Source organism: Pongo pygmaeus, chromosome 15 (genome assembly GCF_028885625.2).
Source record: "Pongo pygmaeus isolate AG05252 chromosome 15, NHGRI_mPonPyg2-v2.0_pri, whole genome shotgun sequence".
In the NCBI taxonomy this organism is placed as follows: Eukaryota; Metazoa; Chordata; class Mammalia; order Primates; family Hominidae; genus Pongo; species Pongo pygmaeus.
Window position 1 is genome coordinate 19,694,379 of NC_072388.2, and position 27,182 is coordinate 19,721,560.

At 38.8% G+C, this 27,182-nt stretch overlaps 3 protein-coding genes across 3 annotated transcripts; 1 reads left to right on the forward strand and 2 right to left on the reverse strand.

Annotated features, from left to right (window-relative positions):
• Positions 1-5,306: 5,306 nt before the first annotated feature.
• On the reverse strand, positions 5,307-5,765 carry LOC129013018 (ADP-ribosylation factor-like protein 6-interacting protein 1). The gene has a single exon (XM_054449297.2). The coding sequence runs from the start codon at positions 5,763-5,765 to the stop codon at positions 5,307-5,309; it is 459 nt and encodes a 152-aa protein (XP_054305272.2).
• A 3,601-nt stretch (positions 5,766-9,366) lies between these two features.
• On the forward strand, positions 9,367-23,189 carry LOC129013157 (olfactory receptor 4E2). The gene is made up of 4 exons (XM_054449679.2): positions 9,367-9,469; positions 11,989-12,076; positions 16,226-16,319; positions 20,621-23,189. Exon 4 carries the CDS (start codon positions 20,629-20,631, stop codon positions 21,568-21,570), a length of 942 nt encoding a protein of 313 aa, XP_054305654.1. The 5' UTR covers positions 9,367-9,469; positions 11,989-12,076; positions 16,226-16,319; positions 20,621-20,628; the 3' UTR covers positions 21,571-23,189.
• A 2,517-nt stretch (positions 23,190-25,706) lies between these two features.
• Positions 25,707-26,654, reverse strand: LOC129012068 (olfactory receptor 4E1). The gene has a single exon (XM_054447368.1). It carries the CDS (start codon positions 26,652-26,654, stop codon positions 25,707-25,709), a length of 948 nt encoding a protein of 315 aa, XP_054303343.1.
• Positions 26,655-27,182: the final 528 nt, after the last annotated feature.

A 27,182-nucleotide genomic window follows, 5' to 3' on the forward strand; every position in this document is an offset into this window, starting at 1 on the left:
TAGGCGATTCCTATGACAAGATGTAGTCAGTAGGCATTAAGCACAATAAAAATTTACAGTAAATGTTAAGATTTTCCTTTCCTGCTTTATAATTCCCTTATGTTCTCTTCAAATCTTTTAATGAAGTCTGTTAAATGCTACAACTTGCTGTCAGCTAGGTTTAGAGAGTACACGATTGTTGTGTGGCTACCTCCACATGAGATAAAGCCTATCAGAGAGCAGAAGCTCAGATTGCAGGTGATTGGGACATCAAAAGTGAGGGCTGCTCCAAGTTAACAGAATTGTATGGCCAGTCGTATGTTACATATATATATTTTTTTGCAGTCAAAGATTAAGCAAAATTCTCTTTGGGTGAGATAGGAGTGCTTTTTCATTCTAATTTATAAAATGAACATTTGAGATTGAATTTGAACAGACATAGTCATACTGGAAAGTAATCTTGACAACGTGAATCCAGGCCACCGAAATGTTCATGTTCCTTTTGTCTAATAATTCATTTTTTTGAGCTCTCATTTAAATAAATGCAGGCTGGAAATGAGGCTTTGTTTTTTTCCAGTTTACAAGAAAACCAAAGAAGCCATAGAAATGATATTTAAGGGCTTTGGACTTGGTGAGTATGAATTGTTCATATAGTTATCAGTTAGGGAAAACAATATTATGCAAATGATATGGTGAATGCTATGATCAATGGAATATTTTAAAGTTGTATTAGTTTCTATTGCTGCATAACAAATTACCACAATACCCATATATTAGCTTGTAGTTCTGTAGGTGATAAGCCCAAGCAAGTTCAGCTGAGTTCTATGCTTAAGACATAACCATAGTAAAGTCGAGGCATTGGCTGGGTGAGTACTCAAGTGCTCACCCAGAGTTCAGAGTCCTCTTCCAAGTTAATTCTTTAAATTTTTTTCTATTTTATATATATATATATATATATATATATATATATATATATATATATTTTTAGACAGTGTCTTGCTCTGTCACACAGGCTGGAGTGCAGTGGCGTGATCCCGGCTCACTGCAAGCTCCGCCTCCCTGGTTCATGCCATTCTCCTGCCTCAGCCTCCCGAGTAGCTGGGAATACAGGCGCCCTCCACCATACTTGGCTAATTTTTTGTATTTTTAGCAGAGACAGGGTTTCACCATGTTACCCAGGGTGGTCTTGATTTCCTGACCTTGTGATCCACCCACCTTGGCCTCCCAAAGTGCTGGGATTACAGGCGTGAGCTACCGTGCCCAGTCTATTTTTTATATATTTTTTAAAATTTAGAGACAAGGTGTTTCTCTGTTGCCAAGGGTAGAGGGCAGTGGCATGATCATAGGTCACTGCAGGATCAAATTCCTGGGCTCAGGGAATTCTCTCACCTCAGCCGCCCAAGTAGCTAGGGCTATAGGCACATACTACCATACCTGGCTAATTAATATATATATTTTTTGTAGAGACAGGGTCCTGTTATGTTGCCTAGGCTGGTTTTGAACTCTTGAGCTCAAGCAATCCTCCGGACTCAGCCTCCTGAGTTGTGATTACAGGTGCTTTTTTTTTTTTTCTGAGATGGAGTCTTGCTCTGTTGCTGAGGCTGGAGTGCAGTGGTATGATTTCGGCTCACTGTAACCTCTGCCTCCTTGGTTCAAGCAATTCTTCTGCCTCAGCTTCCCAAGTAGCTGGGATTACAGGCACTCGCCACCATGCCTGGCTAATTTTCCTATTTTTAGTAGAGATGAAGTTTCATCTTGTTGGCCAGGCTGATCTCGAACTCTTGACCTCAAGTGATCTGCTTGCCTCAGCCTCCCAAAGTGCTGGGATTACTAGTGTGAGCCACCGTGTCTGGCCAGTTCTTATTATTATCAGAATTCTAGTCCATGTAGATGTGGGACTAAAGTTCGCATATTCTTAATGTTTGTGGGCTGGGGGCACTTCTGAGCTCCTTAAAGCAATCTGCACTCCTTTTCATGTGAGTCCCACCATCTTCAAACCAGCAATGGCATGTGAAGTTCATCTCATGCTTGGAATCTTTCTGGCTTAATCTTCCAAAGTTCATGTGTTTTTAAGGTCTCATGTCAACCGGTACATAGATATCTCCCTTTTAAAAAGTCAACTGTGGGCCCAGTGCGGTGGCTCACACCTGTAATTCCAGCACTTTGGGAGGCCGAAGTGGGTGGATCACCTGAGGTCAGGAGTTTGAGACCAGCTGGTCTCAAACCCTGTCTCTCTACTAAAAATACAAAAATTAGCCAGGTGTGGTGGTGGGCACCTGTAATCCCAACTACTTGGGAGGCTGAGGCAGGAGAATTGCTTGAACCTGGGAGGCGGAGGTTGCAGTGAGCCGAGATCGTGCCATTGCAGTCCAGCCTGGGCAACAGAACGAGACCCCATCTCCAAAAAAAAAAAAAGTCAACTGTTTGTTCAGCGTGGTGGCTCACGCCTGTAATCCTAACTCTTTGGGATGCCGAGTTGGGTGGATTACTTGAGGTCAGGATCAAAACCAGCCTGGCCAACATGGTGAAACCCCATCTCTACTAAAAATACAAAAAAATTAGCTGAGCGTGGTGGTGGGCACTTGTAATCCCAGCTACTAGGGAGGCTGAGGCAAGAGAATTGCTTGAACTCGGGAGGCTGAGGTTGCAGTGAGCCGAGATTGCACCACTGCACTCCAGTCTGGGGGACAGAGGTGACTCTGTCTCAAAAAATAAAATAAAACAAAACAAAACAAAACAAAAAGTCAACTGTGCCATAGAACCCAACACAATCACCAGAGTAATATTGCATCACATTCAAGATTCTGGGGATTAGGGCAGGGAATCTTGGGTCTATTCACTGAAATTTTACCTACCACATAGCAAATAAAGGATGTTCATTAAGACTGCATAAAAATGGTGAACTGCTTATGACATAACAATGAATCAAGAAAACCAGGGTGCATAATTGAATATGCAGAATAATCACAGCTGTGTAAAAACTTTTGGGCATAGAAAAAACAGGGAAAGGAATTACAATCCTCTCTCTTTACTGCATTTCCCTTACTCAAAGTCTTAATATGGGTAGATTTTCTTCTCTCTCTCCCTCTAGTCTCTTGGCTAGGATTGGAGGGTGCACTTCCAAGATGGTTTGCTCACATAGCTGTTGTTGGCAAGAGTTCCCAGATTCTTATCACATGGGTCTCTTTATAGTGTGTCGAGAGAGAGAAAGACAGAGCGAGAGAGAGACAGAGAGAGAGAGAGAGATCTTTTATAGTCCAGCCTCAGAAGTGTTATACCATCACTTCTGCTGTTTTTTCCCCCCAGCTTCTAACATTTTTCTCCTTTTACATATAACAAAGTAGAAGAAATAATATAGGATTCAAACTGCAAAAGTAATTAATCAGTAGAATGTATACACACAAAAAAAATCCCCATAAGAAGACAGGCTTATTTACAATGAAGAAACACATGTACATTTGAGATAGTTCTCATATAAAACATTTAAAAAATAAAACATATCCCACAATGGGCACCACTGTTTACAGCAATATTAAAGGGGAGAAAACAACACTCATTTAATACCACAAGGTACAGCATCAGTGGAATAAACTCACAAAACTATATTACAGCTTGTTAATCCATTTAAGAATTGTTCCAAATATATCATATATTTGACCCTCAGAGGTCTATTGCTACAGATTTCAACTACTGTAAATTTCTAGCTACTGAGAGGTAGAGAATGATTATTATCATGATTATAATGATTATTAGAAACACACACACACACACACACACACACACAACTCACCAAGGAGTTACAAAATCTATGGAGACGAGAGGCCAACTATCATCACCTCATGTCTGCTCTCACCAACAGCCTTGCATTTTTCAGACAACTATCTAAAAAAATTGTCAGGCACCAGTGTGATCACTATCTCCTATGCCAAACCTATTGGGACTGAAACAAGCAGTATTACCGTAAATAAGAACATTGAGGCTTACCTTTCAAGGCTTATTCTGGTCGAAGAAATTAATTAGAAATGATTATTTTCTATTGAAATGAATTTTGGCTAACATAAAAGACTAGTCCTTTACTAGCTGGTCTTAGAGTAAAGGTCATACACATGAGTCTTAACCTACTCTCTGTCATAGCTAAAGTCAGCTGAAAATCCAAAATTAAAAGTGTACCAAAAATCCTAAGTACAATCTTTTGGAAGTCTGCTGTGAAAAAGCCTTTAAGGATGTACTAACTTGAAGTCTAAGTGCAAGGGCATAAGAGCTCTAACGCTGTTAGATCTTCCTCGTTTGGGAGAAAGGATCAATGTTCCCTACAAAACGCTAAGTTTTGCATAAAGGTGAAACCTACATATACTAGGGTATAGAATTAATTTAATTTTGTTCCATCAGGTTCTTTTTTCCACAGTAAAAAAACAGAATGAGGAATGAAGGAATGAATTTTTTTTTTTTTTTTTGAGACAGAGTCTCACTCTGTCACCCAGGCTGGAGTGCAGTGGCGCGATCTGGGCTCACCGCAAGCTCTGCCTCCCGGGTTCACGCCATTCTCCTGCCTCAGCCTCCTGAGTAGCTGGGACTACAGGCGCCCGCCACCACGCCCAGCTAATTTTTTTTTGTATTTTTAGTAGAGACAGGGTTTCACCGTGTTAGCCAGGATGGTCTTGATCTCCTAATCTGTGATCCGCCCACCTCGGCCTCCCAAAGTGCTGGGATTACAGGTGTGAACCACTGCGCCCGGCCGAGGAATGAATCTTAATTGGTCTCTTCATCAGAAGAGGTAAACTTGGTCTCTGTATTCATGAAGCTAGACAGTTTTTTAAGCAGGCAGTGGAAGCAGACAGTAGAACAAGATTCCTGTAGCCACAGACCACTACCTGGTATCAAACTAAAGCAAGGACCAACTTAAACAATGATCCAAAGTCACTTTAACTGTACTAAAGGATAGAATTCACCACTGTATTATTTTAAAGGAAGTTGTTTAATGTAAGAATTCCATTAACTTGGGTGAGAAAAATCAAAACAAGTCATACTGTCTAATGAGTTATCCATGTAAGACCACCAATGAAAATGCTTCTAACTGTGTTTGACTTGAAGACACTTACTTGGTAAGTGTGAATTTCTTTCTTTTTTTTTTCTTTTATCCCATTGGATTTAGACTATTGAATAATTAAGGGCAGAGTGAGGGAGAACAAAGAGCTACTTCTTTAACATTTTAGAATCTAGATAGTATAGCAGAAACTGTTCCTAGGGACAATGTATATGTCATTAATCACATTGAATAAAGCAGATGAATTATTCATTTTTCTTTTCTTTTTGTTCGAGAAGCTTGTTTATCTCCCTTTGGCCTTTCCAGTGTGGTTTGAAATGATTCCTTGTTGGTTTAGTTGAGGAAGCAACAGTAAGAAAGTCAGTATCAGGTAGTTGAGAAGCAGGTTGTGGACTTGCTGTCCCATCCAAACAACTGCAGTGAGATAAATGATCATAGCCATGAAACACATTTCAGGCTTTTCTTCCTTCAGTGTGAAGATTTGTTTCCACCAGTCCATAGCTCTGCATTGAGTTTTTAGTAGATTGCTGCAAATTTCATGGAATCTTTGCTGTTGATCGCTGGTGCATTTATTGGAGTCAAAAATGTTAGGTGCTAGAATGGGAACAAGGTAGTCAGCCAAGCACCAAAACATAACAAAAGAGGAAACAGCAGACAGAACAGATGGATCTAGATAGTAGATAACTGAAGCACCAAAGAAACCAAGTCCATGATGGCAGGTGAAAACCAAGCTCTTTCCCATAAGACTTTATCCACCATCAACATCACTCTTCCCCATTCTTGCAGCTATTGTTCTAAACTTGCAGTCTCTGCAGCCAGCAAATTGGTGCTGTGGTTACCTCCGTCTGCCATCATCCCTGAGGTGCTGTCTCAGCAAGCACAAACCACCCTCCAACTAAGTCTTCCTCCTGAGATCCACAGGGCGATTCTGGCCACTTCGGCTGTATTCTGTTGGTCACACAGACCCACCCTTATACAGTGTAGAATGGGATTGCACAGTGATGTGAATACCAGAGATGATGGAGATCATTGAGGTCATCTTGTTGACTGGCTTCCATTTACCAACTCCTGTCAGCCATTGGTTGAACGATATTAATTTTATTAATTACCAGGGATATTAATTTTCTAGTATTCAGGGTTTACTATGTACATGGGCAAAGAAAGCTCCAGTTGCCAGAAAGATCCCCTCAGGCACAGAGGCACTGACAGTTGAAAGTTGGGCCGTGTGCTAACACATGGAAAATGCAAACGGGTTATGCAGAGGAGGGTATTGATAGTGTCAGTCAACCCTTCCACTGCTTTGATACACTCTTACCCAACATTATATTTGCTTTGTACTGTCATTGATTCCTCAAGGTGGTGGCTGATTACAGTTTCTTAAAAAAAAAAAAAGAAAAAAAAAGACCTAAAACAGGGGAGTTAGTCAGATAGTAGAGTCGCTGCTGCAGTTGGTCCCAAGACCATCACTGTTATCTCTTGTCTCCCTATTCTATCACTCATTCTAGGCTCCCTCATTCAGCATTCCTGCTGGTCTCAGTTTCTTGCTCTTTGGTGACTCAGACCTTCATCCCTGAAGGGCCCAAGCCCCAGGTTACTGTACCCTTTTCAGACCTTGGTTGATGCAATTACCTCTTCACTGCTATCACCAAGCATGGAAACACCAAGACATGTTCCAATAAATCTCTGAGTTCCATTCGTACTTCTCTCTATCCCCATTACATAGTAGCAACTCTATATCCTCATGATTATAGTCAATTACCTCTGCCACTATAGTTTTGCCAAATTTGGGGAGTTTTCAGGCATTATTTCTTTGAATACTTTTTCAGTCCCACTTCTTTCCTCTTATTCTAAAACTCCAATGATATGAACTTAGATCTCTTGTTACTATCCCATAGGTCTCTGAAACTCTGCTCATTTTTCTTTCAGTCTATTTTCTCCCTGTTTTTCAAACTGAGTAAATTCTATTGATCAGTTTAAAGTTTACAGATTCTGTTCTCTGGCATCTCCCCTTTATATTAAATCTATCCAGAGAGCTTTTTAATTTCAGTTATTGTATTTTTCAGTTCTCTGGACTCAACTGCTGCCTCAAATTCCTGGGCTTAAGAAATCCGCCTTCCTCAGCCTCCCGAGTAGTTGGAACTACAGGCACTCACCATCACACCCAGCTGATTTTCAATTTTTTGTAGAGATGAGATGTCACTATATTGCCCGGGCTGGTCTCAAACTCCTGGGCTCAAGTGATCCTCCTACCTCAGCCTCCCAAAGTGATGGGATTATAGGCATGAGCCACCACACCTGGCCTCACTCATTGAAGCATTTTTGTGAGAGCTGTTTTAAAGTCCTTTTCTAATAATTTGAGCATCTGATTCGTCTTGGTGTTGATATCAGTTGATTATCTTTTCTCATTTATGTTCTGATTTCCTAATTCTTGGAATGAAAAGTAATTTTTGATTGTAGCCTGGACATTATGGGTTTTTTATTAGGAAACTCTGGATCCTATTTAATCTTCTTTTTAGCAGTAGTTCTCCTGTTGATATGTAGGGTAAAGTTTGGTGGATACACATGTTCAGTTTCCTGCTGGGTGCCACTGGCACCACCCCAGCAAAAAGGGGACCGTTAAGTCACATTGCCTTATTGCCTGTGAATGGAGATGATCAGCTTTCTGCTGGGCCAGCTGGAAGGGGGGAAAGGAGAGGGCCAACTAGACTTACCTCCTGCCTGGTTGGTGTGGCAGGAGTGGAGGCTTAGCTCACCAGTGGGCCTTGTTGACAAGGGGATGGGAACAGGAACTCCGATTAGCCCTGCTTTCCATTGCTTTGTTCAGTTACATGGCCACTGGATGGGTGTGGAGGTTCAGTTCCTCACTGGGCATTGCTGACATTGGGGTGGGGGAAGCTGAGTGTTTACTGTCTCACCTCACAGCACCTCATTCTACCTCATTGTTGCCAGGTAGAGATGGAGGCTCAGCTCATTGTTGGACCTCACTGACAGTATCTTGCTAGGAGACTGGAGCACTACCTGCTGCTGCCATCTGGGGAGTGGAAGATCAGCTCCCTGTTTGGCCTGCTGACACTACCAAGGGGGAAACCAGAGTGCACAGTGGCTTCTATTGGGAAGGAAGGTGGGGTGGAAGAGCAACTTCCCTGCTCACTGACTGAGACCTGAGGGTGTGGTTTATTTGTTGGTGTTTAGCTGGAGCAGGAAGATTTCTGCCTGTTTCCTTGTCCTTTGGCTAGAAGGAATGGGCTTTCCTTGGAGCTTTTTGTTATCTATGCATATTGGTGGCTCCAGGTTGGAGGTTTCTGTAACATCCTGTTCAGAATTTTTTTTTGATAAATATTAGAGTGGTATGTTATTTTTCCTTTTTAAAAAATTCTAATGTAGTTATTGATATGATTGGTTTAAATCTACCATTTTGTGATTTGTTTTCTATTTTCCCCATTTCTTCTGTGTTCATTTTCTTTCCATTTTGGTCTCGATTGAGTTTTTTTGTTTGTTTGTTTCTGGGTTTTATTTTAGTATTTTAATTTTATTTCATCTTCACTATAATCTTATTAGTTATATTACTTTATGTTAGCTGTTGCTCTAGAATTTAGATTATACATCTTTAATACAGTATAACTTCAAATGATATTATATCATTTCCTGTATGATATAAGAAACTTTCAAACTTCTGTTTTTCTCCTCCCAGGCTTTTTGTTATTACTTTAATATACTTTACTTCTACATGTTATAAATTTCACAATATATTTTTGCTTTACATAGTCAAAATATTTAAAAAGAGATTTAAAAACTCATTATAAAACACTTTGATATTTTTGCCTTACTTATAAAGATTGCCTTACCCAGACAATCTGTAAAGTGCGGAGAATATAGATTTATAGATATTACTTTGAACATCTGCCCAAGCATTAGAAGAGGCAAATTAGGAAGTGTTTAGCAAGATACTTCCGGAAGCTAAGTTAGTTCTAGGCTGTATATCAGGCATCCTGGGTACCCACTGACTGGTACCAATTTACTCAGTGTTCATGGGTGAGGTTTCACTTGTTATGGACCTTGAATCCCTGGTGTGTATGCAGTGGTTATTACAGTGGCTGTACAAACTGATGTCATGCTAATTGCCAAAGGTTTGGAACTCTTCCATATTTGAAGGCTTCTGGATTTGTTGTCCACTTATTAAATGGCTAAATGAATGAGACTAATAACAGGAAAGGCATTGGAATGGAAAACTTTTAATAATACCTCCGAGTACTCATTGATGGCAAGTTCAATTATGTCATGTGATGATCACTTCAAAATTCTGTGTCAGATAGATAAAAATTCCAAAGCTTTCGAGCCTAAAGTTTACCCTGTGCAGAATTTTGAGTTTCATGATTTTATATCCTAGGCTTCTATAATAGGGTATCAGAGGAGAACGGAATCATTAGGGGAGATACAGAGTAGATGGTAAGTGTGTGATATATATTGAGAAAATTTATTTTAAACAAATAAGATAGACAGTTTTTACGTATAAACAAATGTTACTGATTATACGTTGAAGAATATTGCTTTGGACTTTAGAAGACAGCTTAAGCTTAATAGAGCTCCTGGGTTGACTGATTTGATTTTATGATGCTGAGTTTTGCTATCCTCTTCCTGCTTCACCTTTATAACGTGATCATGATTATTGTTTCTTATTTAAGGCGGGTTCTGAGGTGAGGAGAGAGGAGATAATAGGCTCTTTAAGAAAAGCTTATCTCCTGAGAGTGATAAATGTACAGTGCTCTTCCTACATATTCCTAAACTTCACCACAGTCCCATCTTGGTGATCATTGCAAAGAAGGTAATTATATTAGTCAGAGTTCTCCAGAGAAGCAGAACCAAAGGTTTTACACACACACACACACACACATGCATGCACACACACACGCATGCACACACACATAAATTAGTCCTTTGGTATACATAGGAGGATTGGTTTCCAGGATGCCCTTACCAATAGCCAAATATGCAGTCATCCCTGCAAAACTGGCATATACTAAGTTGACCCTCCATATACATGGGTTTTGCATCCTGTGAGTGCTGCATTTTCAATCTGCGTTTGGTTGAAAAAAAATCTGCGTACAAGTGGACTCAGTTCAAATCCGTGTTGTTCAAGAGTCAACTGTGTGTATATACATTATATATATAAAATGAGAGAGAGAGAGAGAGAGAGTCAGAGAGAGAGCTTGATTTATTATGAGACTGTGGATTGTGGGTTTGGAAAGTTTAAAGTATTCACAGCAGGCCTGCAGGCTGGAAATTCCAGCAGGAGTTACTGTTGCAGTCTTGAATCTAGAGACAGTCTGGGAATAGAATTCTTTCTTCTTCTTAGGACCTCAGTCATTTTTCTTCAGGCCGTCTACTGATTAGATGAAGCCTCGCCACATTATGGAGGGCAATTTGCTTTACTTGAAGTCTACTGATTTAAATATTAATCACATCTAAAAAATACCTTCAAAGCAACAGCTAGGTCATTGTTGACCAAATAACTGGGTACCATGGCCTAGCCAAGATGACACATAAAATTAACTATTACAGTAATTATAGGGATAAAATTATTACCTGCATTCCATAATGAAAATAAAGTTAAGAGACTTGCTCAAGTATATGCAGAGTAATATATGAATTGGCTAAAGGAGCAAAAAGAAGCAGAATCCAAATTTATATATATATATATATATAGACTCAGGAAGTATGCTTTCATTTGACAATATTTATTAGTTCTGATGCACAAAAATAGACTAAGACAAATGGCTTTGATTTGACACAGACCCCTTAAAAATTTTTATATTTTCTTACTGGGCACCGTGGCTGGATCCTATAATCCTGGCTATTCAGGAGGCTGAGTGGGGAGGATAGCTTGACACCAAGAACTTGAGACCAACAACATAATGAGATCTTGTCTCTAAAAAAATTCAAAAACCCAAAAAACTAGCCAGGTATGGTGGCACATGCTTGTAGTCCCAGCCACTGGGAATGCTGAAGCGGGAGGATTGCTTGAGTCCAGGAGTTTGAAGCTACAGGGAACTATGATTGCACCACTGTATTACAGCCTGGGTGATAGAGCAAGACTCTGTCCCTAAAAAAAGTTTAAAAAATTTTCTTAATACAAAACTTAAAGCTTAATGTTAGTATCAAGTTATATCCCCCAAAAGTGTGCTTTCTATTAATATGAACTAAAAATGAATACTTTTTTCTATTAAAAAATTTGTTGAATGAATGAATGACCTTCGAGTAACAGATTTTTGGATGTCTTAAAATGCAGTTCTAATGATGTCCATGGTAGTTACTGATTAAAGTGGTAATGGCAAGTAGACTGAGTTCTGTCTTAGTTGGCCTGACAGAAGTCAAAGTATTGTAAAGGAAAAATGCAAAATTTGCAGAAAAGAAAAAGGATTTAAAAAATCCAGGGACCATTATTAAAAAGGTGAAACTGCTGGGCGTGATGGCTCATGCCTGTAAACTCAGCACTTTGGGAGGCTGAGGCAAGAGAATCACTTGAGCCTAGGAATTTGAGACCAACCAGAGCAACATAGTGAAGCCCCTGTCTCTACAAAAAACCAACCAACCAACCAACCAACCAAAAACAAAAAACAAGAAACACAACAACAACACCAAAAAAAAAGCAATGAACAAAAAAACAAAAATTTAGCTGGACATGGTTGGTGTGTACCTGTAGTCCCAGCTACTTGGGAGGTTGAGATGGGAGAATCGCATAAGCCCACGAAGTTGAGGCTGCAATGAGCTGTGATCACACCCCGGCACTCCAGCCTAGGTGACAGAGTGAGACTCTCTCTCTCTCTCTCTCTCTCACACACACACACACACACACACAATTTAAAAAGGCGAAACTGTTCAAACAGAAAGCCAGTTACTAATATCCAAATCAGAGTGTATTTTATTTCATGTTTTTTAGGATTTTGCTTTTTCTGTTTCATTTCTAGAAACAATTATGAGAAAAGTGAATGAAATAACATTATAGTAACATTATAACAATTAGCTAAAGCATCCCTGCACAACTGGAGAAAACTGGTAAGTTTTACCACTACCTGCGTTGCTTGTCATTCTTTTTGTGGGTCTGCACGTGTATGCTCAAATGTACGTTACGTACATGGTATTGAGCAAGACTGTCTCAGCCACTTGTCTGATATGTCACTTAAGTGTGTATGTTTAGAAGTTTAATAGAATGCCTTTTAATTTATGAGAGTTGTTTTAACCTCTTTTCTGTCTAAGGAATCAGAATACTTTTTTAACATGTTGCTGTCTATGAAGGCACCCACATACACAGACAAAACACACATATGCACACCCTCCAGGATTCCTCAAGATGTCTGGGGTTATGACTTGTCACCTTTAGATTTTGCCACAGCACTGATTTCTTTTTCCTAGTTATCGAACACTCCATAGGTTATGGAGTCTTGAGGTTGTAAGGGATCAAGACCATCACTTCTGTTTGCTTTTTGGATTTGAATACCTAGAACAGTGCCTGGAATATAGCAGACACTCACACATGATTATAGGATGAATGTTGAATGCTGAAAAGATGAAGTCTTTTTTACTGGCAGATGGCCATCCAGTCTTTGTTTGTAAGAGCAAGGAAGTCCTTATGCAGCAAACCTGTGCTCTGAAAGTCAGCGTACAGATTAGTTTTGGGCTGTTCTGGAGCAGATTTGGAGGACTACAGTTGAGCCATGGTAGCTCTGCTCCTCTGGGATTTCCTACCCAGGGTCAGTCTTTGGGACATAACTCACCATGACTACATCATTGTAATGTATGGAGTTGTGATGTTAAATGCTTTCTTTCTTTCTTTTCTTTTTTCTTTCCTTTCTTTCTTTCTTTTTCTTTCTTTCTTTCTTTTCTTTCTTTCTTTCTTTCTTTCTTTCTTTCTTTCTTTCTTTCTTTCTTCTTTCTTTCTTTCTTTCTTTCTTTCTTTCTTTCTTTCTTTCTTTCTTTCTTTCCTTCTTTCTTTCTTTCTTTCTTTCTTTCTTTCTTTCTTTCTTTCTCTTTCTTTCTTTCTTCCTTCCTTCCTTCCTTCCTTCCTTCCTTTTTTTGACGGAGTTTTGCTCTTGTTGCCCAGGCTGGAGTGCAATGGTGGCACGATCTCGGCTCACTGCAACCCCTACATCCCGGGTTCAAGTGATTCTCCTCCCTCAGCCTCCCGAAAAGCTGGGATTATAGGCATGCGCCACCACACCCAGCTAATTTTGTACTTTTAGTAGAGACGGGGTTTCTCCATGTTGGCCAGGCTGGTCTCAAACTCCCGACCTCAGGTGATCCGCCCCCTCGGCCTCCCAAAGTGCTGGGATTACAGGCATAAGCCACTGCACCCAGCCTCTAAATGCTTTCTATGTATGCAGAAGCAAGGACATCATTTTGTTCTTACCCTAAACAACCTTCAGCTCTAAAACTTTCACAGCAGTTTTTTTTTCTCAGAGATTTCTTTCCCAGTTTTAGTTGGTAACTGAGTAGATGGTCTCCTCATATATGGGGAAGAATCAAATCTTTAAAAAATAAACTAAATTTAATATGCTGCAAAAGATTTAGGAGTTAATCCAACTCAGCTCTCTGCAGCCAACTATTGAGTAATAGAAAGGCCTAGGGACAAGAGAATTGGCACAGAATTCCAATCTTGCCATGCAAAAGCTGGGAAAGCCACAAAACACCTCTGAAGCTTACCTGCATCCCATTTTATTAGGGAGATGAACCTGTCAAAGGTTACAGCGTGTTCCTATGAACTTCTGCCTTGTCTCTTCTTGAGGGTTTAAGCCCTGGCATTCAATCAATATAGGCAGTTCTCTTATATCAGATCCACCTAAGCAAGACCTTGGAAGCTCTGGATTTTACAAATCCATTTGAGGCTAACACGATAATGGTCTACTGTGATGGAAAATCATGTTCCTCTTGGCAAAAGGAGCCTTCTCTAAGTAACACTTCTGTAAGTGTGTCCTTGCCAAGGATTGAGCCTTTAGTGCTGAAACAGAGATCAGGTAGAAACAGAGAGAAGAGGCAGAGAAAGATAGGGTTGGAGGTATCATTGATGAAAAGTAAAGATGAGTAGGCTGAAATTGGGGTTAGGGAGTAGAGGTCACTGATCTCTGGAAAGTCACGATACTCTTCAGAGGTGTGATTTCAAAAAGGGGAAAGTTGTTGCTGTCTACATTGTGGAGCTGCTGTGGGAACTCTAGAGCTCTTGGAAGAAAGGTAAAAAAAGGTAGACAAAGAGCAGAAAGAGATAGATTTCACTGACCTTCAGTTTTTTTTAAATGAAGAATTCTAATATACACAGTACACAATACACAATACTGATGTCTAGTGGGGATTCTGGTGCTTTTTGTTCAATTGCCCCTTTGTAGATAAGATTTCTGCTGATTGCCTTAAAATGGGTAATTATTTTGATGTACAGATCAACTTCCCTCCAAATTTTTGGATTTTTCATAATTCTTACTTGTAGTGTTACTTTAAAAATATCTTTAAAAATTTTATTTTATTTATTTTATTTTTAGACAGGGTCTTGATCTGTTGCCCAGGCTGGCATGCAGTGGTGTGATCATAGCTCACTGCAGCCTCAAACTCGTGGGCTTAAATGTTTCTCCTGCCTCAGCCTCTTGAGTAGCTGGGACTATAGACATGTCCCACCACACTCAGCTAATTTTAAAATTTTTGTAGAGATGCAGTGTCACTATGTTGCCTAGGCTGGTCATGAACTCCTGGCCTCAAGCCATCCTCTTACCTCAGCCTTCCAAAGTGCTGGGAGGCTGAGGCAGGAAGATTGCTTTGTCCTACTTTTAAAACATTAAAAAAATTAATTTGATAAGTATTCAGTGAGTTCTTCCTTTATGCCAGTTACATTGCTCTGTGGATAGAAAAATGAATGAGATATTTCCCTTCCTTCAGGGAGTGCATAGTTGGATCTCATTGCTACTTAAAGCCCACTTTATGTTTTTTTCTTTTAGTTCTTTGGTTAAGAACATAGGCTCTGAAAAATTCAAATTCCATTTTAGCCAGTTGCTGAGTGACCATGAGTGAATTATTTAATCTTGCAAATATTTTGGGAAGCAATTTGATAATAATATATTTTGAGGTATAATCTTTAAGCTAGTAAACTCATTTCTAGTAATCTATTCCTAACAGAATAACATGTTAGAGAAGTTATAATCATTCAAAAATATGTATTGAGCAACTACTATGTTCTATATACTTTCCTAGATAATTTGGGTGATTCATTGAGCGAAACAAAGATCTCTGTCCTTTTGGAATTTATATTCTAGCAGCAGGAGAAAGAAAATAATAAACAATAGACTAAATAGGTGAATTATATAGTATGTTAGAAAGTGATCAGTGCTTTCAAAAAATAAAAAAGGTAGATCAGGATAAAGGTGATTAGGAGTGCTAGAATTCTGGGTGAGTTTTAGTTTTATCTATGTTTATCAGCATAAACCTTGTTGAGAAGGTGATGTTTGAGCAAAGACATCAAGGGGGTGAGGCAGTTAATTATACCAATGGTCCCCAACCTTTTTGGCACCAGGGACCAGTTTCACGGAAGACAAATTTTTCCGTGGACTTGGGGTGGGGGTATTGGTTTCAGGATAAAACTGTTTCACCTACACCATCAGGCGTTAGATTCTCCCAAGGAGTGCACAGTCTAGATCCCTCGCATGTGCAGTTCACAGTAGGGTTTGTGATTGAGAATCTAATGCCAAGGCTGATCTCACAGGAGGGTTTGCGATTGAGAATCTAATGCCAAGGCTGATCTCGCAGGAGGGTTTGTGATTGAGAATCTAATGCTAAGGCTGATCTCACAGGAGGCAGAGCTCAGGCGGTGATGCTGAAGTGCTCACCTCCTGCTGTGCAGCCTGGTACCCATCTGTGGCCCAGGTGTTGGGGACCCCAGAATTATGGGATATCTGGGGGAAGAGATTCCAAACAGAAGAAGCAGCCAGTGCAATGGCCCCAGAGTGGGACTGTGTTTTGAGTATTTGAGGAATACCAAGGAGGACAACGTGATTGGAGCTGAAAGGAAGAGTGGTAGGAGACAAGGTCAGAGAGGAAATGGGAAGTTGTGTCATTGAGGGCTTTGCAGGCTAATGTAAAGACTTCACTTGCAATGTGTGAACAGGGAGTCATTGAAAGTCTTTGAATTAGTGAAATAATTTAATCTGATTTTTTTTTTTTTTTTTAGAGATGGCATCTCGCTGTGCTGCCTAGGCAGACCTTGAACTCCTGGACTTAAGCGATAGATCCTCCACCTCACCCTCTTGAGTATTTGGGACTACAGGCACGTGTCACTGCACCCAGCTTGACCTATATTTTAATAGGATTTCTCACTGTAATGTTGAGAACAGATTGCACCATTATTTTTAATAGTGAGAAATTAGAAACATCATAAATGGCCACAAAGGATGGACTGGGTACACACATTCGAATACATATATGTAATGAAATGTCACTTGGTTATACACTTATGATATAATACTGAGTGAAAAATAGAATATAAAATTATACGTTTATAATACAATTGGAACAAATTATAACAGCAGTAGGATAAGAACAAGCTGTGGGCATTCTTCTCACTTGCTTTTCCCTATGCATGCTTTTAATACTTTGTTTTAAAACAAAGTAACCCATGCTTATTATACAAACTTGAACAGTTATGAACTATAATGTAAAAATTAATAAAATCCTATCATTTCCTTCAGTTCCATACTTCCAGAGGTAACTAATGTTAAAATTAATGTGTGTTCTTCAACATCTATCTTGTGTCCTTCTAGGAATAAATATATACAAACATATCATGAATATGTATATATGTTTGAATATGTATAAATATTAATATGTTGAAGCATATGCACATACATATATGCATACACACACAAATCTTTTTCGATTTCTTTCTTCCTTTGTTCATTCATTCCTTTGTCCCTCCCTTCCTCACTCCCTTCTTTCCTTCAAGGTTCATAGTATACTCATAATAGGTTCTTTTGCTTAACAATATGTTATTGACATTCCATGAATTAGTATATTGTAATCTTGGCTGCACACTGGAATCTCCAAGGAGCATTAATAGTGCTGATGGGTCCACTTCTCAGAAATTCTGAATTGATTGTTTGACATGAGGCCTGGGTATCAAAATTTATAAAACTTCCTTAAGTGGTTCTAATGCGCAGCCACATTGAGAACCACTGCCTTAGGTTATACATATAGATCCAACTCATTATTATTATTATTCTTAATAGTTCATAGTATTCCATATTGTGGCTGTACTAAAATGTGTTTATCTAGTCCTCTATTGAGAAACATTCAGTTTGTTTCCAGTATGTTACTCTACCAAAAAGTCTTTAAACATGTATCTTTAGTTCTTTAGTTACTGGTTTCTTTATTTCTACAAAATACAGTCCTATAAGTAAAGTTCCTGGGTTCAGAGGTATGAGTGTTTAAAATTTTAATTGGCACTGCTAGATTATTTTCCAAAAAGACCTCAATAATACCTACTTCTAGTAGCAGTGTTGAGTACTCCTTTCCTTATATCTTTGTTAATCTGATGAATGACAAAAAGTATTTGATTTTCTTTGTAATCTATTACTAATTGAGCGTATTTTTATTCATACTTATTTGTCATTTGCACTTCTTTTTCTGTGACTTAAGTATATTCTTTGCTCATTTTTAATTGAGTCGTTTGTCTTTTCTTATCAAGTTTTAAGAGATCTTGGATAACAGGAATATTCTTTTTTGGTTATCTATGTTACAATATTTTCTTCAAGTCTACTGTTTTTTTTTTGATAATTTATATGGCACTATATATTTTGTTATTATTATTATTTTTTTCAGACGGAGTCTTGCTCCGTCGCCCAGGCTGGAGTGCAGTGGCGAGATCTTGGCTCACTGCAGCCTCCGCCTCCCTGGTTCAGTTCAAGCAATTCTCCTGCCTCAGCCCCCTAAGTAGCTGGGATTACAGGCGTGCACCATCACACCTGGCTAATTTTTGTATTTTTAGTAGAGATGAGGGTTCATCATATTGGTCAGGCCGGTCTTGAACTCCTGACCTCGTGATCCACCTGCCTTGGCCTCCCAAAGTGCTAGGATTACAGGCATGAGCCACCACGCCTGGCTGGCATTATATATTTTAGATTATTGAGAAAGTTTAACATGCTTTATCTCATTTTTATTCATTATGTTTAATATTTTTTCATGTTGGTAGGCCTTTGTCACTATTGTTCCTAATGTAAGCCCCATGACATTGTTCCTGATGTAAGCCCTGTGAACTGTTGTTCCTAATGTAAACCGCTAATGTAAGCCTCACGTTATTTTAAATAATACTATAGTTAATATATCCTTGTATTTAGCTTTTTTCATAGTTTGAATGCTTACAAGTGAAATAATTGGATCAAGAATATAAATTCTTTTTGTGGTTTGTGACAATTATTTCCCAACTGTTATAGTTTTTGGCCAGCCATCAGTATAAAAAGTTAGGGTAATATAACTTTAGTATTTATACAATAATGTCATATTACAGAATTTAAAGAAGTAAGTTTCTTAAGTATTTTCTTAGCTCCATTGTGAAGGAAGCCTTGAGTTCTTTTTCAGGCTGCCTAAGAAGTTAGTTTCAGTTCAAGTAAAAATTTGTTTTTGCATACTCATTGTGTACAAGGCACCTACTAAGTGCTGCAAAGGATAAGTCCTGTGTGGTTACTACTCTTAAAAAATTTTAGGCCGGGCGCAGTGGCTCACGCCTGTAATCCCAGCACTTTGGGAGGCCGAGGCCGGCGGATCACGAGGTCAGGAGATCAAGACCATCCTGGCCAACATGGTGAAATCCCGTCTCTAATAAAAATACAAAAAAATTAGCTGGGTGTGGTGGCGGGAGCCTGTAGTCCCAGCTACTCGGGAGGCTGAGGTAGGAGAATGGTGTGAACCCAGGAGGCGAGACCGCGCCACTGCACTCCAGCCTGGGAGACAGAGCAAGACGCCATTTCGAAAAAAAAATTTTTTTTGATTTAGTGGAGAGCAAAAATGAACATCTTATTTTACTTTATTTTACAGGTCAAGGACCATAAAAGAAGCCTGAAAGGGAATAGATAAGCTTTGATTGGGTCAGGAAAGTTTTCTTAAAGGTAGTGTTCTTTGAAATAGTCAAAGACAAAGTGAAGGATGAATAAAATTTTTTTCTTCAACCTTTAAGTTCATGGATACATGTGCAGGATGTGCAGTTTTGTTACATAGGAAAACATGTGGCATGGTGGTTTACAGAACAGATCATCAGATATTAAGCAAAGAGCTCCACAGGTGTAGCGTGGGTCCATGTGTTCTCATTATTCAGCTCCCACTTATAAATGGGAACATGTGATGTTTGGTTTTCTGTTCCTGCATTAGTTTGCTGAAGATAATGGCTTCCAAGTCTATCCATGTCCCCGCAAAGGACATGATCTTGTTCCTTTTTATGGCTGCATAATATTCCATGGTGTTATGTACCACATTTTCTTTATTCATTCTATTGTTGATGGGCATTTAGGCTGATTCCATGACTTTGCTATTGTAAACAGTGCTGCAATGAACATACATGTATGTGTATCTTTATAAGTGAATGATTTATTTTCCTTTGGGTATATACCCAGTAATGGGATTGCTGGGTCAAGTGGTATTTCTAGTTCTGGATCTTTGAGGAATTGCCACACTGTCTTCCACAATGGTTGAACTAATTTACAGTCCCATCAACAGTGTAAAAGTGTTCCTTTTCCTCCACAACCTCACCAACATCTGTTCTGTTGTTTTTTGACTTTTTCATAATAGCCAATGGTATCTCATTGTGGTTTTGATTTGCGTTTCTCTAATGATCAGTGATTTTGAGCTTTTTTTCATGTTTGTTGGCCACATGAATGTCTTCTTTTGAGAAGTGTCTATTCATGTCCTTTGCCCATTTTTAATGGAGTTGTTTGTATATTAATAGTCAACAATGAGGTGAGGAGAGTACACTTGAATAGCGTGTATGTTTTCTGAGCAGAGGGAAAAGAAAAAGTAAAGACAAAGATTTTGGAAAGTAAGTAGGTGGAGGTAGGATGCCTGGAGGACAGTGACTTGCTTGGCTGGAGAGAAGAATTAATAGGGAAAATAAAAGGACACTCAACATTGAAAAAATGAAAATGTGCTGCAGGCGTTGAATGTATATGTTGCAGGCTTTGAATGTATATGTAATTTGATAGGAAGAGTCAAATTATTTAGTTGGGAGTTGTATTGGAATATTATCTTAATGTTATCAGTGCTTTAGTTTGAAGTGAAAAGAGCCAAATAACTAATGTGTAAGGGTTTTGGGCATTTATTTATTCTTGTAAAGGCTCACTGACCTCATCTGCAAAGCAGAAACAATTGATTCCTGTGCCATGGGGTGGTTGTGTTTAAATAGAAGTGCCTGGCATGGCTCCTGGTAAGTAGTGGGTATATTGTAACAACTATTGTTAAATTGATTTCATAAGCTATATGCTCTGATGATAAATAAGCAATTCAGATAAGAATACAAAGTCATTTCATTTAGTTCTATTCATATAATAGTAAAACTAAATTAGCTTTCATTTTTCTCCCCCTAAGCTCATTGAATGGACAGTCTAAACCAAACAAGAGTGACTGAATTTGTCTTCTTGGGACTCACTGATAAATGGGTGCTGGAGATGCTGTTTTTCATGGCATTCTCAGCCATTTATGTGCTAACGCTTTCGGGGAACATTCTCATCATCATTGCCACAGTCTTTACTCCACGTCTCCATACCCCCATGTATTTCTTCCTGAGCAATCTTTCCTTTATTGACATCTGCCACTCATCTGTCACTGTGCCGAAGATGTTGGAGGGTTTGCTTTTAGAGAGAAAGACCATTTCCTTTGACAACTGCATCACACAGCTCTTCTTCCTACATCTCTTTGCTTGTGCTGAGATCTTTCTGCTGATCATTATGGCGTATGATCGTTACATGGCTATCTGCACTCCACTCCACTACCCCAATGTGATGAACATGAGAGTCTGTATACAGCTTGTCTTTGCTCTCTGGTTGGGCGGTACTGTTCACTCACTAGGGCAGACCTTCTTGACTAGTCGTCTACCTTACTGTGGCCCCAACATTATTGACAGCTACTTCTGTGATGTGCCTGTTGTTATCAAGCTGGCCTGCACAGATACATACCTTACAGGAATACTGATTGTGACCAATAGTGGAACCATCTCCCTCTCCTGTTTCTTGGCCGTGGTCACCTCCTATACGGTCATCTTGGTTTCTCTTCGAAAACACTCAGCTGAAGGGCGCCAGAAAGCCCTGTCTACCTGCTCGGCCCACTTCATGGTGGTTGCCCTCTTCTTTGGGCCATGTATCTTCATCTATACTCGGCCAGACACCAGCTTCTCCATTGACAAGGTGGTGTCTGTCTTCTACACAGTGGTCACCCCTTTGCTGAATCCCTTCATTTACACCTTGAGGAATGACGAGGTAAAAAGTGCCATGAAGCAGCTCAGGCAGAGACAAGTTTTTTTCATGAAATCATATACATAATGGGCATTGGGATTGCAGACATAATTTCAGCCACATCCTTAATGAAAAAGCAAAAGTAAAGAGTCAAAATCAACTTATATAACTTCATAAATTAGGTAAAATGGCATGGAGCAGGTCAGATTTCTGCTCATTAAAGATAAGAACTTATTCTGTTCATTAAAGATAAGAACTTAGTAACTATTATTTAAATAAAGCAAAAGATCATAGTGGAAGTTATAAGGAAAAATAACCTGGGAAAGTTTAAAGACAGCTTTTGATTTCATCAGTAAAATAATACAATTTGGGGAACTCAGTTCAGTCTCAGTTTCAGGAGCAGGTAGAGTGAGAATTGACTCTCTTGATTTATACTGTTCTGTGGGCTATTGCCTCTGGGAAGCTATACATCACTCCTGTGATTTATACATTATAGTAGTTTCAATCTTGCTTTCCAATATATTTTCAAGTGTATAAATAAGCCTTTACTTATTTCTATTGAATTAAACTTTTGTTGCTTTTGAATGTAATTCTCTCATGTCTAGATCTATTTTGTACTTTTTTTTTGAGACAGGAATTTTTTTGTACTATTCCTGCAACTTCCTGTAAGTCTGAAATTATTGTCAAAATAAAAAGTTAAAACAAAACAAAACTATACACCCACGAGAATAGTAAAAATTAAAAAGGTAGAAAATACCAAGTGTTTTTTTTTTTCTTTTTTCTAATTACTCTGTTGCCCAGGCTGGAGTGCAGTGGTGCCATCTCAGCTCACTGCAACCTCCACCTCCAGGTTTAAGTGATTCTCCTGCCTCAGCCTGCTAAATAGCTGGGACTATAGGTGCATGCCATCATGCCTGGCTAATTTTTGTATTTTTAGTAGAGATGAGGTTTTACCACGTTGGCCAGGCTGGTCTCAAAACTCCTGAGTTCAAGCCACCTGCCCCTCTCAGCTAATCATTAACTACTATCACTCATTGGGCTGAAGTATATCAGTTTATTGTGGAATGGGCAAGTCCATATGAAGAGGGATCCATGACAAATTTCTTAGGTAATGATGATGATATTCTGTGACTGAAATGAGTAGGATTAGCTGTAAATGAAGATCCTATAGATGGTCAGAGAGCTACCATACAATATCAACTTTAATGGAGCTAATGGAATGAAATGAAATATGGTTAATAATAAAAATATTAAGTATAAATATGTTTCTTTGCTTATTCTGAAAAAAATTTATAATTGATTGGGGTCTTTGTCACTATTTTCCACATGGTCTGTCAACTTACAGAAATAATACTTGAGTATTCTGGAGAACTGGAGAGCAGACAACATAGCCATCCACACATTACAGACATATACAATACAGAGTGAGTGACCCACTAACTCTAACTAAAGGGTAGCACATGATTACCTTTTAGTAATCAAAAGGACAAAGAATCAGAAGCAGTCTATTCATTAAACTGAGAGGTGCTCATGAAAATATCTAAATATCATTACTTCAAGTTGACAAACAAAGGTAGAATATGGTCAGCTCCCTATAATTCTCATATAAAACTTGAGTCATAGTAAGAGTTTTAGATATCTATGATGAAATGAAGCCCAGATATCACTACTATGTACATGTTAAAAACTTAGAAAAATGAACTAATTATACCTCTAGTTTCTGGACTTTTATGTGCATAGGTATTTATACTCATTAGTATCTTTTATGCAGAAATAAATTCCCACTTTCTTATTTGTTTATTTGTATTATGGCACTATTCATTACTTTACTATATAGAACATGGTTGTAACCTGAAAAATTCAATTGTTGAATACAAAGTTGCTGAGCAGATTTCTATATTAATAAATAATGATTCCTCTCTCCTGTTAAAGTAAGTAAACCACAGAGCCAAGCATCAAGATCTTTTATTTTTGTTCTTTAAGACTCTCTATTTATTTAGTGAGTAATTAAACACATTTTTATCTTGTCTCTGAATCTGAAAAGCTTTTTTCTATAAAACGGAGAGAAAATGTTTTATTTTTACCTCCCCAGAGAGTTGTAAAAATTAGTGTGACTAAAAACGGGTAGTGTCGGAAATTTTGCTTATGAAAAAAATAAGCAAACATCACATCATTGTTCCGTTATAGTTTTACCAGCTACAATCTTAATGACTACCTTGAAGCATTGTCTTGTTGACAGACAATATGACAATTTTGCAAGTGTTCCTCTGTATGGCTGATTCCTGCACAAGCAGTTCTATTTGGGCTCATTGGAAAGACATTTAGATATTTCTCCTTATTGTCTGCCATTGCCTATAATAAAAGGGCATTTATTTTACATAAATTTTATAATTCTTAAATTCAGCTCAATTATTCCACCAAGTTCAAATAAATATCATTTTATACCTTCCAGGGAGTTATCTTTGGGAAAGAAACTATTAATTATCAGATTTGTCTGTTGGAAGTTAACTTATGATACCCAGAAAGCCCTACAGAATGCCTTTAAAATCATGCCTCTGTATAACTGAAATGGCTTCTGTCACTTGAATATCCTTCCTAACACATTTCCTAGCAAATAAAAATTTTCCTCCTAAAAATCATGATGTAGACCTTGTGGCTCAGAGGTTTAGTGATCATACGCTCACTGAGGGCCTAGGAAATCGCAGCTGCATTTAAGCGTGCCTTTCTTAGTGATGGAGTGAGAACACACTGATGATTTACAATGTGTCATGCTCTTTTATAAATATGAATATGAGATGCCATTATCTGGGATATCCTCTTCATATCCCAGTTGACTCACCACATTCCATTCTGCTACACTATGTGCCACCACAATGAGATTTAAGATGTTGGTTTATAGATCATGGTTTATCTAACTTGGTGTTTTCTACCAAGCTGTTTTCTAAGTATTTATTACTAAATACTTAACAGCCATCCATTGCTCTAAGAACAATATTGGATGCTATTGCTTAGTTGAGTGAATTCTCTATGTAATAACTAAAATAATTTTATTAAAACATAAATTATTCATGCCACACCTGTGCTTAAATCATTCTGGTGGCTTCTTATTGTACTGGAAAAGATTCTAAACTTCTTGAGAGAATATGGAAAGATTCTTTTTAGCTCTCTGATATCACTCTTTTGCCACTCTCTGCCTTATAGTCTAAGCTGTAATCACACTGATCATTTACTTCCTTGAACAAGCCAAGGTCTTTCCCAGCATAGATCTTTGCACCAGCCATTTCCCCTGCCTAGAATATCCATCACCTTTCTTTTCTTATGGCTGGCTCCTTTTAATCTTAAATGTAACTTCCTCAGAGAGGCCATCCTTGACCACTTAATCTAAAGCAAGTCTCTTCCATACTCTCTAACAGCACCCTGCTGTTTTATAGCCTTTATCACAATCTGTAGTTAAAATTTATTTGTTCATATTTTTGTTTTCTATTTTCACTAGACCCTAAACTCCATGAAGGAAGGACTGTATGTATGTCTTATTTATGGCTCTAAACCTAGTATCTGGTACGTAATAAGTGCTCAGTAATATTTGTCAAATGAATGAATAGTAAGATATCCCCATTTCATTGCTCTGATGGCAGATTTTGCCTGGATACTTGAGAGTGTCAGTAACTTCTCCTGTTCAAAGTCTTCTTTCTCTGTCACAAAAGTCATGTGGAAGCTCACTTCGTCTGCTTCACTAGTGTTTGCTAAGCTGTTTATACAAGCATCTGAGTGAATGATGCAGGCAAGGGCTGCCCAGAAATCTGAAGGTTTGTTTAGACCTTGGTTATCACTCCAACCGAAAAGCAGAAAGAGGCAGCATATGTCATGAAAACAGCTTGAGTTTGTGTTGATACACTTGGGTTCACATGCTGCCTTCATTGTTTTCTAGCTGAGTGACTTTGGGCACGTTATTTGCTATCCTAGAGCTTTAATTTCTTCATGTACAAACAAGCATAATAATATCTACCTTTCAAAGTTGTGCGAATTAAGTAAATGAACAGTGCCTAGAATAATTTCCAGCACAGAGAAGACATTAATAACCACAATGATAGCTATGACTGTCAGATATTGGACCAAGGATAATTTTATAAGTCACATAGTCTGATAAATATGGTATGTAACTTATTCTTTGCAAGGCATTTCTTTAATTTGGAGCACCACGTATCCTAAGGATGTAGACATTTTCATTTTTCTTCTTTCCTCTCTTTTCTCCCCACTAACTTGTTCAAGGCACTCTTCATTTCTTCATTCCTAAGGGTATAGATAATGGGGTTCAGCAGGGGGGTGACTGCAGTGAAAAACACAGATACTACCTTGTCCTCTGGGAGGCTGGTGGATGGGCGGGAATAGATGAAGATGCAGTGTCCCAGGAACAGTGTAACTACAGTGAGATGGGCTGCACAGGTGGACAGGGCCTTCCGCTTGCCCTTGGAGATCTGCTGCCTCAGACTCACCAGGATGACTGCGTAGGACACCACCAGGACCACAAAAGAGACCACGGAGATCAGTCCACTGTTGGAGACAATGAGGATCTCAATAACATGGGTGTCAGTGCAGGCCAGCTTGATCACCTGAGGTACATCACAGAAGAAGTTGTCAATCTCATCAGGACCACAGTAGGGCAGCTTGATGGTAGGGGAGGTGAGGGCTATGGAGTGGATGGTCCCTCCTGTCCAGAGGGCCACAGCCAGCAGCACACATACCTTCCAGTTCATCACTATCATGTACTGCAGGGGTTTACAAATGGCCACATACCGATCATAGGCCATGACGGTGAGGAGGAAGATCTCTGTGCAGGCAAAGAGGTGCAGGCAGAACATCTGGGTCACACAGGCATCAAAAGAGATGAGCTTTTCCTCTGACCAGGTGTCTCTCAGCATCTTGGGGACAGTGACAGTAGAGTGGCAGACATCAATAAAGGACAGGTTGCTGAGGAAGAAATACATGGGAGTATGGAGCCGGTGGTCATAGATAATAGTTATGACAATGAGAATGTTCCCAATGAGTGTCAGGACATAAAAAATGAGGAACATGGAAAACATAGCTATCTGTGCCTTCTGATTTACAGATAAACCTCTAAGCCGAAAATATGTCACTAAAGAAGTTTGATTGAGTAGGACGGCCTCTTCCATTCTCTTTGTTAGACAACCTGTAAAGAATTAGAAAAAAAAGTCTAATATAACGCTTAGTATCTGCATCAATTATTTGGTCATTTAATTTCTTGTGTGTTTATGCCTTTTCTCTCCATCTAGAATTTATGGTAAAATATCTTGCATTTCTTTTAAAAATCCCCATTAACATCTTACGTGATGATACACCCGTAGTAGGTACTTAACATACACATTTGGAATAATAAAATAGAGAATCTTCATTCATTAAGAGATATAAAACAATCTTGAAGAGGGAGAGGAGAGACGGAAAGAGCAAACAAGTTATTTCTCCCTTAATGTAGTAAGATACCAACGCTTAGATTTAGGTTATGGATTTTTACAGGAGAAGAAGTTAAGATTCTCTTTAACTCAAATACATAATTTGTTCAAGGCTACACAAATCCGGTCCCTGAACATAGGTTTTTTTTTTTTTTTTAATAGTCCTGTAGACTGCACTTTTCATCAACCCAAACCACTTGCTCAGCTGTTGGCTTTGCCATGGGCTCTGAG

Excerpts from the sequence above, each read along its gene's own strand:
- LOC129012068 (XM_054447368.1), bottom strand. The coding sequence starts at position 26,654 with ATGGAAGAGGCCGTCCTACTCAATCAAACTTCTTTAGTGACATATTTT.
- LOC129013157 (XM_054449679.2), top strand. The coding sequence starts at position 20,629 with ATGGACAGTCTAAACCAAACAAGAGTGACTGAATTTGTCTTCTTGGGA.
- LOC129013018 (XM_054449297.2), bottom strand. The coding sequence starts at position 5,765 with ATGGGAAAGAGCTTGGTTTTCACCTGCCATCATGGACTTGGTTTCTTT.